The sequence below is a fragment of the Desmodus rotundus genome, chromosome 1 (assembly GCF_022682495.2).
Source record: "Desmodus rotundus isolate HL8 chromosome 1, HLdesRot8A.1, whole genome shotgun sequence".
Taxonomy (NCBI): domain Eukaryota; kingdom Metazoa; phylum Chordata; class Mammalia; order Chiroptera; family Phyllostomidae; genus Desmodus; species Desmodus rotundus.
The window spans coordinates 96,852,256-96,868,593 of NC_071387.1; the positions used below are offsets into that span (position 1 = coordinate 96,852,256).

Genomic DNA, 16,338 nt, shown 5'->3' on the forward strand with positions numbered 1-16,338 from the left:
GTGTACGTTCTGGGACCCTGTGGGTCTCTCCAATAAACTCTTCTGTGAGGCTGGGAGTTTCTCCTGCTGCTACCTCAGTCCCCACGGGTGTTTTCAATCAGAGGTTTGAGGCTATTTCCCCTGGAGCCCTGGGTTGCACAGTCTGTCATCTGGTCCACCAGTTGCTGCCTCCCCGGCCAGCTGCAGCTTTGCCCACCCCGCTCCATAGTCCGCCACCTCACTGGGTCTGCCAGCTCTGCGTTGCTGTGAGTCCTCTCCTCCTGGCTACCCGTCCCTCCTACTGGTCTGGATGAATGTTTCTTCTTTATTTCCTTGGTTGTTGGACTTCCATACAGTTCGATTTTCTGTCAGTTCTGGTTTTTTCTTTTTAAATTGTTGTTGTCCTCCTTTTGATTGTGCGAGGAGGCACATTGTGTCTACCTATGCCTCCATCTTGGCCAGAAGTCCCTCCACCAGTTTGCTTTTAGAGAAATAATGTGAAATATCTGCTTCATCATGATGTGTTTAGGTTTTTTTAAAAAGGACAGTATCTGCAGTCTGAGACACGAGTAGTGACAGAAAAGATGGAAATACTTGTTCGGAATATCAGTCTTCTGACTGGGGCTTCCTTGGTGAGCTTTCCTGCCTTCTAGTGTTTTGAGTTCACTTGAAGGGGATGGATGGATGTCACATTGATTCCCTATGTGCGGTACTTTAGACTTAGTATTTATTTCATCCCACACTTCATATGCAGACCAAAGGCCAAAGAGATTTTCCCCCTCATCTGTTTTCTTTGCATTGGTGAAGAGTAGGGAAGAATGAGAATGTTCTTTTGAGAGTTTTCATATCCATGATAATCCTGTTAGCTTCCAGAGAAAATGACATGAGATTGAATTTCTTTGCTAATGGCACCTGTCGTAACACAGGAGTTATGTTTGGCATGCTAGTATGGGATCACGTTCCTCAGGAACCTTTATATACAAGCAAATAGAGTAATAAAGTTCTAGATATGCTGCAAGAATATTTGAATGGTACTCTGGGATGCTATCCTCGTATTTTGTTAGGTTTTGTATCAAGGAGGCCATGAACCTGAATAGAGGAGGCCCATGTGATTCACCTCCTTCTGGGCTATACAAAGTGTACCTCTTAGAAAAGGTGCCAAAAAGCTTAATTAAAGCTTCTTCTAAAAAGAATCATTTCCCCCACAATACCAGTTTTGTAAAAGGTTATACTTTAGAGAGGGGTGTTTTAGAGACAATTAGGTAAAAATGTTACACATTCAATCAGGGATTGAGAAAACTGCCATCTAGGCATCTTATTTTAAGGAGTAAAGTGCTGTACTATCCACCTGCAGGCCCAGTATTTTTTGTTTTTTTTTTTTAGATAAATTACTGGTAGCAGTCTCCTGTTTTTCAGAATATACTATTGAGTGCTTCTGAGCAAAGGCCGCTATGATAAGAGTCTTTACGGGGGAAATTTAAGAAGACTCTTGTACTAGCATGCCTGAGAAACTAAAAGTGATACTAATAGTCTCCTTGTTCCTTTTACTCTTTTGAATTTGGTCTGAGGTATTTGAGCACAAGTCCTTAATGGATAGTGTAGAAAATGCAGAGATAAAAGCAGTTTTTTTCCAGACAGTTTATGTTCTAGTATCTATGGAATATTAACAGTTACAGGTAGGACTTTTCGTTCCTACTTTCTGACATTGTTTACTATGCGCTTTACTAATTATTTTATTTAGTCCTCAGAACAGTCCCATGTGTGTTAGGTTCTTTTATTATTCCCTATTGTGCGCAAGGGGGAAAAGTGCCAGCCAGGCCAAGGTTGAGGTACATTCTGATTTGAACCCAAGGAACTGATCACCAGAGCCTGCACTCTTTTAATTGTGCCATTCTGAGATGAGCAGAGGTCAGTGTCACGGGCAGAATTCTGTAGGTCACAGGACAAAGACAAAAGATGGAAACAGAGGAGGGAGCCTTAGTAAGATACTGCATCAAGGTTGAACTATGCATTGCACACCCGGAAACAAATGCATGATGGGAATTTGCTTATGAGACCTCTGTGAGTGTTCAGACTGAGTGATGGCTTCCTGCGGCGAGTAATGGTGAATCAGGCATGCTTTTCTCCTTCCATCCTCCTGGTGAACAACTCTGCATTCTTCAAAATCCCCAAGAGATTATCACCTCATTTGAAGCTGTGCCTGTTTCCCTCAGAGTTAGTGCTCCCAGGCTCCTGAGTCATTTTATCTGCAAGTCGCCACTGCAGGGTGGCACCCTCAGCTCTACTTTTCTAGTCCTGGAGTCTGCCTCTAGCGGTTACTCAGCGAGTGTTGAGTTTATTTGTGAATGAATAGCTCAGCTTCTCGGTCTTACAGGTTTAAAGGCTCTTTAAAGCTAGGTATAAAATAATTGTGGCAAAAAATCTATTGAGAATTTATGTGGTGGTGAAGTACAGATCAGATTGGAATTGGAAAGCTGACATCAAGGTGACCGGGTTAAAAACAAAATTACAGTCATCTAGGCAGGAGGTGGGTTAGGGCCCGGTAGAAGCAGTAGTGAGGGAAAGGCACACATCGGAGAGAGAGTGCCAAGCAAGCAGTCAGGCCTGATGACATTTCTTGTGGGCATAGAGGGTTTGGAAAGTGTCAAAGAAGATTTCAAATTATGTGACTCTCTCTTTCAAATTTTTCTTACAATTACGTGATTATGGGTCTCGGTTGACTTAGTAGTTTCATAATAAATGAGTCAATAGTATAGTTTCATACTAAACTGAGCCATGAGCAGTTTAAAGCAATAAAAGGAGCGGATAAAATTAAGACAAGGCACAGTTGAAACCTCCTCCACTTTGCAGATTTTAACTCTTTCTGGACCAGAACTGTTTGGTTATTTTAGATATATACAGGGCTCTCCAAGAATATATTCTGAGCCAAGTTTAACTCATCATCCTGCCCAAAGATTTTAATTTACTGTTGAGCTAAGCCAAGTAACTCTTGGGGAAGCAGAGGCTGATGGGATTTTAATAATTTGTGTTGCTACCCTGGCATCTCTGAAGAAGAACAGGTGATGGTTCCTAGGAATCCAGGAGTTCCATGTTTAGACTTAGCCCTCAGGCTAGCTGCGGGCACCCAGATTGCTCTTAGCAGTTGTGCTAATACAGGAAAAACACAGTTTCTAAGTTCACCAACTCAACTGTTAAAAATAGGTATAATGTTAAGTTTTAAAAATTGTGTATATATACTTACAGAAGAGTACACACAAATCATAATGTAAAGCAATCATTCCTGTGTAACTAACGTTCAGAATGTGAAGTCGGGCATCCCAGAATCCCTCCTTCTCAAAGGTAACCACTGTTCTGATTATACCACCATGGATTTGTTTTGCTTGTTTTTGAAGATTATTAAATGAATAATGATGTTTTGTCTTCTTTCCACTCAACATTGTGTTTGAGAGATTCATTCATGTTGCATGTGGCAATATTTATATTCGTTCTTGTTTTACAGTATTCTGATGAATAAACCACAATTTATCCATTTCACTGGTGATGGACATTTAGGTTCTTTTGACTTTTTTGGATATTATGAATAATGGTGCCTGCTGTGAATATTTGTGTACTTTTTTCGCTTTTTTTTTTTTCCGGGGTGGGGATGCGGTATAAAATTTCTATTGGATGCATTAATAAGGGGTAGAATTGCAGGATCATAAAGTACTCATGGGCTCAGCTGCAAGGTGGTTTTCCAAAGTGGTTATACACGTGTACCCTCCTGCTGCAGCAGTGTGTATGCACATTCCAGTTGCTCCCCATCCTCACTAATACTTAGACTGTCTTTTGAATTTTAGCCATTTTGGTGGATGTGTACGCTGACTTGTTTTTAATTTGCATTTACTGATGACTAGTGAGGTTGAGCACTTATTTTATATATTGGCCTTTTGAATACCCTCTTATTATTTGCCTGTCAAAAATATTGTTTGTCTTTTCCTTCCTGATTTGAAGTCCTCACTTGACCTGCATAAGCTCTGTGACTTCAAGTGAAACAATGTATACATCAAGAAACCAATTTTACCGCAGGGTAATTGATACAAACAGGAGTGGACTCCTGCAGCATTGCATCGAGGTTGAACAAAGCCATGTTATTCCTAGACCTGCTGTGCTCTGATGAGAGCTCTCTGTGGTCTGTATCGAAAATATCTTTTCCCATTTTGTGGCTTTCTCTTTATATTCTTCATTGTTTCAGCTAGTAATTATTTTGATTTATCGATATTTTCCTTTATGTTTAGTGCGTCTATGTGTCCTGTCCAAGAAATTTCCCCTATCCCAAGATCACGAAGATGTCCTGTATTCTCTTCTGGAAGCTTTTTGTTTCACCTCTCACGTTTTCTATGTATAAGCCAACTGGAATTTTTTTGCGTGAATGACTCACTTGGTTTGAAGCTTATCTTACCTGCCCTTAGTTCCTCAAGTTCTGGGCCTTAAATCCCAGGCGTACGTAACATGGGAAGCAGTTGGGTGTATCTGACTCCTCAGTATTTTTCATAAATTGGGGCAGTTTTGAATGGCCTTTGGGAATTAAAGCCTCTTCTTCCTCCTATATCATGATTCTTATTCTTTGTTTTATGTTCTTTGTCCCCTTATTACTTTAAAGTGTAGTCTGCTGGGAATATTACCACATCTTTCACTTGCCATTAATTCTTTAATCCACTGCAGTGTGGATTTTCGCTTAATCATCTGCATGGAACAGCCTTCTTGCCAAGTGGGGGAAATTTTCTAGTACCCTTCAACCAGTTGCAGGTCTTGAACATGGTTTTTTTTTTTTTTTTTGTCTTTCCATCTCTGTTGTGATTGTTGACCTTGACACAGTCTCAGTCTCCTTTCCTTATGCAGTTTCATTTTGAAATCCTGTTGGAAAGCTCTTCAGCCTGAGGGCATGAGTCTTGAGTTTCCATAGTAGGTCTGACCCCTTCTATTGTTTTGTTTTGATCTCTTCATTTGGTATCTAAGACCAAATAAAAATGGTGGCAGCCATAACTAGGAATTAGATAACTTCGTGGAGCTTTCATAGATCATTTCATTTGATCCCCATAAGGCCCTATGAGGTAGGTATTAGTATGGCAATTGTAGAATTGATTGAAATGCAAACAGCACATCATAATGTGTTTTAAGTGAAAAACATCAGATTCGGTTTTAGAGTTTCTTTTTCCATGAACCATCATTTGGTGGAAACGTGCATCCTGTGACCCTTGTGTGTGGATACCTTTTTCTCTCCACTTTCTGTTGGGGCGTTCCTTTTTGGGTTGGAGCAGGGGGGGTAGGGTGAATGGGACTGGGAGTGGAGGTAGAGTTGGATTCTTTGGGGAGGTTGTCCGGAACTTGCCCCACAGCCTTTAATGCAGGGCCAGTAGTGGTCAGGGTCACAAACTTCTGCCATAAGCACCGGCATGAAGTAAACCCCGGTGGTTGATTGCCTGAATGTGATGAGCTCAGGTGTCTTTCCGGGATCCACTCTAGAATGATTTATGACAAGAAGAGTTGTGGAGCAGGTGTCACCTGAAGATATGTCCTTCGTTTTCAGGCTTCTATTTTGGCTCCAGAAGAACTATTGATTTATTTTAACCGAATAACTGACTTTAGTTCAACAAATATCTCTTGTTACATTTATTTTTATTTTTTGTCAGTAAGTTATTTTACCATGTAAGATTTTCCTTTGATTCTTTTAAATCTTCCATTAAACATTTTTTAAACAGCAAATTCTTTTTTCAAATGAAATGATATACCAATCCATGAAATAGACCAAAACATTCTTTTTTTAATATAAATTTATATTAGAAATTTGAATTTATAGCATTTATTTTGAAAGTCACTGAACGAGAACAGTGAGGCTGGTTTGATCAACACAGAAACCTGAAATGGGTTTAAAAAGATTTGGGTCTGTTTTTAGTTTCACATTCTAGTTATTTCTAAATTTGAAAAAATTGTATAGTTTTAAATAAAACAGTTTAATTTGCAATCCGAGGATATTTTTCAGTTGAAGTGATATATTGGTTTGAAAAGGATGTAGAGGGCTAATTTTTATCACAAATATAAAATTTGGACAAGAAAATTCCTCATAAGTGTTAAGACTATTGTTTTTTATCACTCAGCATGTCGGAGTTCAGGTGTCATCCATGGCACAGCTGTCAGACCGTGCCCGCAGCAGACGAGGGACAGCGTGCCCGGCAGTGCTTGAACACGCCCTTGCGTGCTGCGCAGTGTGCTGGCGTGCGCTGGTTGATGTACCGATCGGTACATGGCTGATGCAGGCCTGACTTAGCTTCAGTGGTTAGCAGTCCTCGTGCTGCTTTATCCACAGAGATGGCCCAAGTTCTTCAGTTGTTTTAAAAGTCAGTTACCAATGGAGGCCTCCAGTAATATTATTGTTTGATACATAACATATTTGAATATGGACTTGTTGCTTTAAAACGGTTTTTTATAAGTCAACTCTCTCTGGGGGCAATGGAGAGGATGGGTGGGAAGATGGAATTAAGAGGTAATTGAGCAGTCAGAACTGCTGTTGGCTCTTAATTATCTCTGGGTAGATTAATGCCATTGAGGATTCAGAAATGGTCTAGGAATGCTCACTTTTTGCGGATGGGTTGTATGAAGGAGTGTTGACTCAAATTCTTTGCTGCAGCTGATGGCCCCCTACTTCAGCGAGAGAAGAGGAAGTGGTTTTGGGACTCCATATGAAAGGGGGGGGGGAGCATTGGGGTATTGGGCCCTTCTCTTCTCATTCTCTACCTGAGCTGTTCTGAGAGTCTGGCTGTCCCTGTGGGTCTGTGATTGGAGCTACTGTCTGATTTTGAGTTCCTGCTCAGTGTGGCTCTTAGCTGCACCTTAATCTCTGCTGACTGCTCGTGTGAATCACATTGAGAGTTCACTGGACATACGACTCTTGAAGCACCTGCAGAAACCCCAAGAATCCATGCAGCAGCTTAACTACAATTGCTCTGAATCAAAGTTATTCAGAAGTGTGGCAAATGTATTGTTTACAGACAGTCTAAAGGGAACCCTAATCTTTTCCCTGAATATCTTCATTCTGCCTATTCAGTTGGGGCCATGGGCTGTTAATTTGCTTTCAGTATGTTTCCAGAATTAAATTTTGATTTGTTCGCTCCTTTTTTAAAAGCCTAAATAATTGAAAATCAATTGCACAGTAGCATGAATATACTAAGACTTTGGGTTTCAAACCAGTTGGAAAATTCCCTTCAGTTTTTCTGGCTTTATGTCATATATTTGAAGAAAGTTGAACCAGGGTGTTTTCCGGAAGAAAATTACTATTGCTGTTGACTGTGACCTGGGAGGAACTGGGGAACAGTAGAACTAAAGATACAATGTATTGATTTTTTTTTTTTTCCTTCAAATTTCTTTGTTAGGCATCTGAAGAAGCCTCCCTCAGGGCATTGGAAAGTCTGATGACAGAGTTTTTTCATGACTGTACAACCAATGAAAGAAAACGTGAGATAGGTAAGTGAAGTGTTGCTGTAAAGAGTCACTGATGATGGAAAGGGCCCAGTGGGCAGGAAGGAGATGGTAGCCTTGGCCGGGCAAGCCTGCATGTTTCTCTTTGAGTTCTTGCTCCTTTTGCTCTGGTTCTGCTGGTCGGTGGCTGGTGGGGTCTGCAAATCTAGCTATGTGGGCGATAGTCCAGTCCATAGAGCCTGCTGCAGTCCGTAGTGATGGATTTTCTTTCTTTTGGTGAAGTGTGGGAAACCCCTCCTGCTTCTTTGGTCTAATTCAGCACTGTTGAACTTTTTAAGGAGTCTGTGACTATTAATTTAAAAAAGCTCATTAAAGTATCAAAACGGGTATGTTTTTGGTGTGTAGCTGTCTAATCTGAACCTCATCAAGTGCTCAGAGATCCTTTAGCTGGTATTGCCTTTGGGGGCTTCTTGCTTTTGTTTCCTTACCTCCATTTCCTTATCTCGGATATTTCATCCATTCTGCAAGTTTTGATAAATGAAGACTTCAAACGACAGAGAGATGTAGGTGTATTTACTTCAGGTCTTCTGGGAACCTCAGCACCTTTTAGAACCTCTTTGAATTTTATATTTGTTGACATGTACAATATTCTTTAAAGTATATTTTAAACTAGAAAGTACCTATGCTCAAGTTACCAGATCTCTGCCTAAGGGACATGTTGACTGTTGGTCCTAGAATAATCCTTTTTCCTCCCAGTCCTCGTTTAACCCCTGAACTTGAAAATGAAAGATTTTTCTCTGTTCAGACCTAAAGGTTTTTCCCTTGGATGTCTGTGTCGACCTTGCATTCATTGCTTTTACCTCCTTGGCCGTCTTTTTCTATGTGGAATTCTATGGAGGCCCATTTCTCTGTCCCACTTGGCTTCTCTAACACTTGACAAGTTAGGTGTTATAGCTGATTTCTGCCTTTGATCCAAAGCTTGACCAGGGTTTGGATTTCTAGGCGGCCAGTCCACCTTTGACTACAGCCCGTTTTCCCTTGCGCCCTTTGAGCGTCACATCAGCTCCTGGTTGATGCCTACTTCTTCTTTATTCCAGTTTTCAGCTTGGCGGTCTCTTGTGGGCTTGCCCTGTACATGCCTTTCTTTTCTGAGGGCGTTCCCTGTGGAGAACCAGAGCATTTATAAACAAGGGATACTGACCACTGAGCCCAGTAGGCGAACGGGCATTTGGCTTAGAGGATTTACTCTGCTTCCCTAGATCTTCTCTTAATACACAGTTAGCCTGATCCTTCTCCTGCCCCCAGAGTGACCCCTGTTAGTTTGATGCTACCAAAGCACTTTATAGTGAAAACATCACTGGTGATTTTTACCAAAGAAGGTAAAGGGCCTTTCCCTTACATCAGTCTACTATGGTTGAACACTTAATTTCTCTGAAGTCCTGTTTTTCACTTATACTTGAATGGTTTTTGGTTTTTCTCTTAATTTTTGGTTTACAAAGCAAATATTGTTCAGCTTCAGTGTTCCCTAATTAAAAGTGGAACGTTCTGAACATGTTTGTATTCTCATCTGATTTAAAAATATCTTTAAATAATCAGATGCTACAAATGTCTAATTTAAACGAAGGCTCAGGGGAAGCTGGGATTTGATTCTGTGTAGGGGGCATGTCTTAGTTCAGGTTTATTCCAGTGTGTGGGCTGGAACCACTTCTTGTTTCATTTTTGATGTCATAGGATAAACTAAAGGCCTTCCTAGCTAGGTGAGAGAAAGCAGAGAGGCCCCATGTGTTCTCCACCAAAGATGCGTTATTAGTGCTCTAGAGATAAGAGCTATTAGCCGGGAACCTCAAGAGACATTCTAGTCATTTTAACAGTGTTCTAAGGAAGCTGAAGCATCAAAGAAGAGCAATGATTCGCTTGGGATCAGACTCAGTGAATTAGTGGCAAGGTCTAGAACAGAGCCCAGAGTTCCTCATTTCCAGCCAGAGCTCATTCTCTCTGGTTTGACGTCACCTCTGGGATTTCTAGAAACTTTTATTTAATTATAAGAGCAGGCCATCAGCCTCCTTTTATGGAATGTATATATTTTTAATCCTCACCCAAGGGCATTTTTTTCCATTGCTTTTTTTAAAAGATTTTATTTATTTAATTTTAGATAGAGGGGAAGGGAGGGAGAAAAAGAGGGAGAGAAACGTTAATATGTGGTTGCCTCTCGCCCATCCTGAGCTGGGGACCTGGCCTGCAACTCAGGCATGCGCCCTGGCTGGGAATCAAACCAGTGACCCCTTGGTTCACAGGCTGGCACTCAATCAACTGAGTCACACCATTCAGGGCTTTTTTCCCCCCATTGCTTTTAAAGAGAGGAAGGGAGAGAGAGAAAAACATCGATGCGAGAGAAGCATCGATTGGTTGCCTCCTGTATCTGCCCGGGCTGGGGATCTTACGTGTACGGAGGCAGGGGTTGCGTGTGTCCGCACCTGGACTAGGGATTGAGCCTGCAGTGTAGGTATGTGCCCTGACTGGTAATTGAACCCGCAGTCTTTTGGTCATGGGATGATGCTCCAACCAACTGAGCCACGCCGGCTAGGGCCTTCTATGGACTTTTTAATGAGACTACCTTGGTGCATTTAGCTTAAGTTATAGGGTCTAGCTGAGCAGTGACTTTAGGATTAGGATGGGCTGCTACACTTCCTGTTTTCCAAGGGCTTCTTAGAATCTCTGAGGTTTGGTGCTTTTGTATTTTTACCCCTTTTCTGTTACATTTCATGACCAGTACAGCAGGTTAAGGTGACTAAGCGCAGCATGTCCAGACCCTTAATGTTTGCTTTCTTTGGTTCTGGCTGAGGTTACCAGCAGCCTAAAGTGGAGGAAAAACATTTCTAACCGATTTGATGTGGACACGGCTGTGCTTGGCATCTCCCGTAATTGCTATTCCTATTTACTTTTTTGTGTGGTAGCTAAAAATAAAACCAAACCAAATGAAGAGAATTAGCCATGTTGAGTTCACTTGCATTTTTGTCTGTCCTTTATTTATAAGGTTAGTTCTAATCTTCCCCTGCTTCGTCTAGCCATCCCTGTGTGCGCGCACAGTATGTGCGCAGTGTGAGCGAACTGGGGGGAGATGTGTGTGCAGGGTCCAGCAGAACGCCTGTGTCAGTGCGGTTGGTAGGGTAATCATATGGGTGTAATAATCGACAGTTTTAATTTGAACATTTCACCTAAAATGGCATATGATGTGCTTGGGTGTGACATTGTTATGTTACAGATTTAGGGGTGTTATTTGTGCCAGACCCTGTATATCTCCTACCCCAGATGAAACAAGTTAACAATTAACCATCATTTATAAGGTGAAATGATACTCTTAAACTGTCTGTCCACACCCAAGGTTAAGTAAGAACTTTAACAGTGAAAGTTTCTCTGCCTAAAAAAACGTGTCCATTAGCAAACTCACTGACCGTAAAATGGCTGAGCACACTGTCAGTACTCATGGTCACCCCAGAGTCGGAAAAATATCGTGTGGTCTGTCATTTCTATGTTGAAAAACCAGCTGGATTTTGTAATTGGTTTTACAACGGTTACAACATGTAGTTAGTTGACAACATTAACCTATATGGAGGGAAGCACATTGGAAAAAATTATGACAGCCCAGCCTTTATTAATTTCATATATTTTCAAAGCCTTCTTTTGTTGCTATTTTAACTTTTCCAGAAGAGCTTCTTAATAACTTTGCCCAGCAAATAGGAGCCTGGAGATTCTGCCTGTATTTTCTCTCCAGCACCAGGAATGACTACGTAATGATGTATAGTTTGACAGTATTTGAGGTAAGTTGTCAGATAATTTTATACTGTTCTGAAAAGTATTTTGTGGTCACATCACCATGTCATTGGCACTAGATTTTAGCTTTGATGGATGTACAGATGGCTGGGAAACAGTAGTAATTCAACTCAGGGCTTCTCCACATGCTGCCTTAATCCAGGTGTCTGGGGTTCCTGGGCACTTCTTCGTCTTCCGCTAAAAGGTAAGATGGGGTTAGGTAGGTAGGTCGTTGGTGGTAGCATGTAACTTTCCTTCCGCGTTGTCATTTTAAAAAGAAAGATAAAGTTTGGGAGGAGGGGTGATATCCAGAATACTCTCATCCTAACCACAAAAATTTTCATTTTTATTGATTCTCTTCCTATTTTTGTCTTCCTATACACACTTTTTAAATTGTTTGTTTTTAATCCTTACCTGAGGATGTGTTTATGATTTTTTTCTTTAGAGAGAGAGAGGGAGAGAGAGAAACATCAATTGGTTGCGCCCAGTATTCGCCCTGGTGGGGGATCGAGCTTGCAGCCTTTTGATTTACGGGACGTGCTCCAGCCAACTGAGCCACCCAGCCAGGGTCTATGCACGCTTTTTAAAAACCTAATTATAATGATCGTATTGCTCATGCCATTTTGTATTCTGCTTTTTTCCCCCCCACTTACCTTTATATTATATTCCTGTAAGTGGTTATACCATTATTCACCAAGGCATTCTCCTATTTTTGAACATTAACATTTGTCATTATTTTTTGATGGCTGTTAGAGACAGTGACATAATAGAAAGTTTTTACACATACAGCTTTTCGTTTCCATTAAATTATTTAGCAGCTCTTTCTAGAAATGGGACTGTTGTATTATAGAATTTGAATATTTTTATTACTCTTGTTACCAAATTGCCCCAAACTTTTGTTTAAAATCAGGGTTTCTTATTTGAGGTGATACAGCTAACCATTGAATGAAAAAGTTATTTTTATGTATAGATTGCTAACTTTAAGATGTATGTTTGTTTTTCAGAATCTGATCAATAAAATGTGGCTTGGGGTCCCGTCTCAGGATAAGATGGAAATCCGTAGCTGCCTGCCCAAACTCCTTTTGGCGCACCACAAAACCTTACCGTACTTCATCCGGAACAAGCTCTGCAAAGTTATTGTTGACATTGGCCGTCAGGATTGGCCCATGTTCTACCATGACTTTTTTACTAACATTTTACAGGTAAGGCTATACCTGAGGAAACTTTATCTTGTACATAGCTTGTTTGTAGGAGTGATTATTTCCTTTTCTGGAAGAAGACTTTTAAGATTAGCATTTTGTATCTGCAGTAGTGAGGTCAGTGTAGGATAGGTTCACTTAATTTTGTATTTTTGAGACATGTCGTACCTTTGAGCAGTGGGGAAAGGGCAGGAGGAAACCCAATTACTTTGTTAACTCTTGTGAAATTTTGTTCGGCAAATATTTGGAAGTCTGTTAGGTACTGTGTCGGGTGTCGGAGTACAAGGATGGGCCTTCGGTGGTCACAATGCAGCTGTGGCGGAAATGCGTGCAGAGTGCAGTGGAGGCATAGCACCAACACTCGCGGAGCTGAGGGAGTTCCTGCGTGGTTGGCGACAGATGAGACGTGGTGTAGTGGTGCAGCGGTGCAGAGTAAGAGGCTGCGTTGATGGGCAGGGGCCAGACTGGGATGGTCCTGGCTCAGTGGCAAGTTTGGACAAGGGAGAAAACATGTCACATCTTTGCGTTGGGATGACAGCATTAGCAATAGTGTGGAGTCTGGGTTGCAGAGGGCCGAAGCCGGAGTGAAGGCGGCCAGTGTGGCTGCTGTCGGCGGAGCTGAGTGGGACGAGGAGGACCCGAGCCAAGCAGAGGCCTGCCTGCTGGGTGGCGGTGAGGCCCTTAGAGACTGAGCCAAGAGGCTTTGGTCTGTGGCTGGTCAGGGTCAAGGAAGGGAGAAATCGGGGATGTTTTCCAGGTTTCTGCCTTAGATAGCAGATTTTCCAGGCCAGAGGTGGAGAAAGAAGGAATGAGTTTTGATAGATGGTGAATTCAGTTTGACAGAAAATGTATTTAAAATTGTGTGTTTCTTCGGTATATATCTAGTGAGACATTAGGAAATTTGGGTCTGGGGTTCAGGAAAGAGGTCTGACTACATACAGGTCGGGCTCGGAAGTCATCAGGGAATAAATAGGTGGGACCTAAGCTAAGAGGGAGATAGTGTTCCTTTGAATCATGTGATACAACTGGAAACATTTTTATATTATTGTGACAGTCTTTGAGTGTACACTAAATGAGTATTAGTGTACAGTTTATAAAAATAAATTAAAAAATTGATTATAATCTCAATGATTCAGGATTTTCTAGGACAGTACCATTTTCTAACATTCTACCTGCTCTTCTTACAATCCATTTGAATGATGCAGTAATTGAAAAAAAATTCAGCATCAATATTGCTTTTTTCAAATTGCATGTCAAAAGTATCGCACAGATTCTTCATTCAATTTTGTTTTGTCTCTTTGCTCATTCAGAGTTGTATTGACAGTGTACATTCATGCACGTGCCATATTTTGATGTGTATAATGTGCTCCCGTGTATAAGGCGCACCCACAGTTTTGGCTCAAACTTTCTGGGAAAAAAATCTTTCATTTCAGTTTTTGAATTCAATCATTTATTTATTTATATTTAGATTTGTTTTTGTATTATAAAGGAATTTTAGCATTTATTTTTGAACATACTATGGTATAAGAAACTTTATGTAATAAATAATTACAAAACACAAGAACAGATACAAAGTATTTCCGGTACTACCCTTGTATACCCTTATTTTTCCCTCAAAAATTTGGGCAAAATGTGTGCATTATACATGGCAAAGTATGGTATTCAGTGAAATATTTGTTGTATCCTAGCCATGTGCTAAGTATGTGGTAAGGACAAATAACAATATCATGTCTTTTTTTTTTACTATATTTTATTGATTATGCTATTACAATTGTCCCATTTTTTTCCCCTTTATTCCCCTCTGCCCTGTACCCACCCTCCCACCAGCGTTCCCCCACATTAGTTCATGTCCATGGGTCGTACATACAAGTTTTTTGGCTTCTCCATTTCCTGTACTATTCTTCACCTCCCCCTGTCTATTTTGTACCAACCATTTATGCTTCTTATTCCCTGTACCTTTTCCCCCATTGTCCCCTTCCCCTCTGATAACTCTCATGTGATCTCCATTTCCGTGAATCTGTTCCTGTTCTAGTTGTTTTTGTTTTTTGTTTTTTAGGTTTGGTTGTTGATAGTTGTGAGTTTGTTTTCATTTTACTGTTCATAATTTTGATCTTCTTTTTCTTAGATAAGTCCCTTTAACATTTAATATAACAAGGGCTTGGTGATGATGAACTTTAACTTGACCTTATCTGAGAAGCACTTTATCTGCCCTTCCATTCTAAATGAAAGCTTTGCTGGACAGAGCAATCTTGGATGTAGGTCCTTGCCTTTCATGACTTGGAACACTTCTTTCCAGCCCCTTCATGCCTGCAAGGTTGCTGTTGAGAAATCAGCTGATAGTCTGATGGGAACTCCTTTGTAGGTAACTGTCTCCTTTCCTCTTGCTGCTTTTAAGATTCTCCCCTTCTCTTTAATCTTGGGTAATGTAATGATGATGTGCCTTGATATGTGCTTCCTTGGGTCCAACTTCTTTGAGACTCTGGGCTTCCTGGACTTCCTGGAAGTCTATTTCCTTTGCCAAATTAGGGAAGTGCTCCTTCATTATGTTTTCACATAAGTTTTCCATTTCTTGCTCTTCCTCTTCTCCTTCTGGCACCCCTATTATTTGGATGTTGGAACATTTAAAGTTGTCCTGGAGGTTCCTAAGCCTCTCCTCATTTTTTTGATTTCTTGTTTCTTCATTCCATTCTTGTTGAATGTTTATTTCTTCCTTCTGTTCCAAACTATTGATTTGAGTCCCGGTTTCCTTCCCTTCACTGTTGGTTACCTGTTCATCTTCCTTTATTTCACTTTTCATAGCCTTCACTTTTTCCTTTATTTTACAACTACACTCAACCATTTCTGTGAGCATCCTGATTACCAGTGCTTTGAACTGTGCATCTGGTAGGTTGGCTGTCTCTTCATCACTTAGTTGTATTTTTTCTGGAGCTTTGATGTGTTCTTTCATTTGGGCAACTTTTTTTTTTTTTTGGTCTGGGCACGCCTGTTATGTAGTAAGGGGCGGAGCCTGAGGTGTTCACCAGGGCAGGGCTACCCACGTTGCGGTGCTATGTATATGGGGGAGGGGCCTGAGAGGGAACAGTGCTGCTTGCTCAGCTCTCTGCAGACTTTCAGTCATTTCCCCCACTACCCACAATCAAATTGGGCCCTTCTGGTGCTGATTCCCGGGTGGGTGAGTTTGTGCACATTCTAGGACCCTGTGGGTCTCTTCAATGAACTCTCCTGTGAGGCTGGGAGTTTCTCCTTTTGCCTCAACTCCCAAAGGTGCTTTCAGTCAGAGGTTTTGAGGCTTTATTTCCCTGCAGTGGAACCCTGGGTTGCGTGGTCTGTCTTGCTCTCTAGTTGTTCCTCCTGGTTTAGCCGCATGCAAATGTGGGACCACCCAGTTTGCCAGCTGCCATCTTGCTGCGAGCCCTCTCCGCCCCGGCTGTCTGTCTCTGCCCCTCTTACCAGTCTGAATGAATGTTTCTTCTTTAACTCCTTGGTTGTTGGATTTCCATACAGTTTGATTTTCTGGCAGTTGTGTGTTTATTTTTTGTTTTTGAATTTGTTATCCTTCTTTTGGTTGTGTGAGGAGGCAAAGTGTATCTAAGTATGTCTCCATCTTACAATATCTTGTCTTCATGGGGCTTATAAATCTCAAGGGGGAGGTATCAGTAGATGATAAGCAAATAAATACTTTTAGGTAATTAAAGTATTATGATGAAAATTAAATTCAGGGTAAGGAGAAGGGGAGTATCAGGGCATGTTATTTAAATGGAATGATCATGTAAGGCTTTTCTGACAAGCAGATGTTTTGAGCAGAAACCTGAGTGGAAGTGATGGAGTGAGACTTGGGTATCTAGGAGAACATTGTTTTAGTCAGAGGGAACAGCAGTGCAGAGAACCTGAGGAACGG

General features: G+C 41.1%; 1 protein-coding gene across 2 annotated transcripts in view; it reads left to right on the forward strand.

Annotated features, from left to right (window-relative positions):
* Positions 1-16,338, forward strand: part of XPO6 (exportin 6) — a 119,133-nt gene that overhangs the window by 25,170 nt on the left and 77,625 nt on the right. For both annotated transcript variants that reach the window (XM_024560549.3, XM_024560550.3), the window contains exons 2-4: positions 7,386-7,476; positions 11,137-11,249; positions 12,246-12,443. In XM_024560549.3, the coding sequence (XP_024416317.2) occupies positions 7,386-7,476; positions 11,137-11,249; positions 12,246-12,443 (402 nt within the window). The remainder of the gene's footprint in view (positions 1-7,385; positions 7,477-11,136; positions 11,250-12,245; positions 12,444-16,338) is intronic.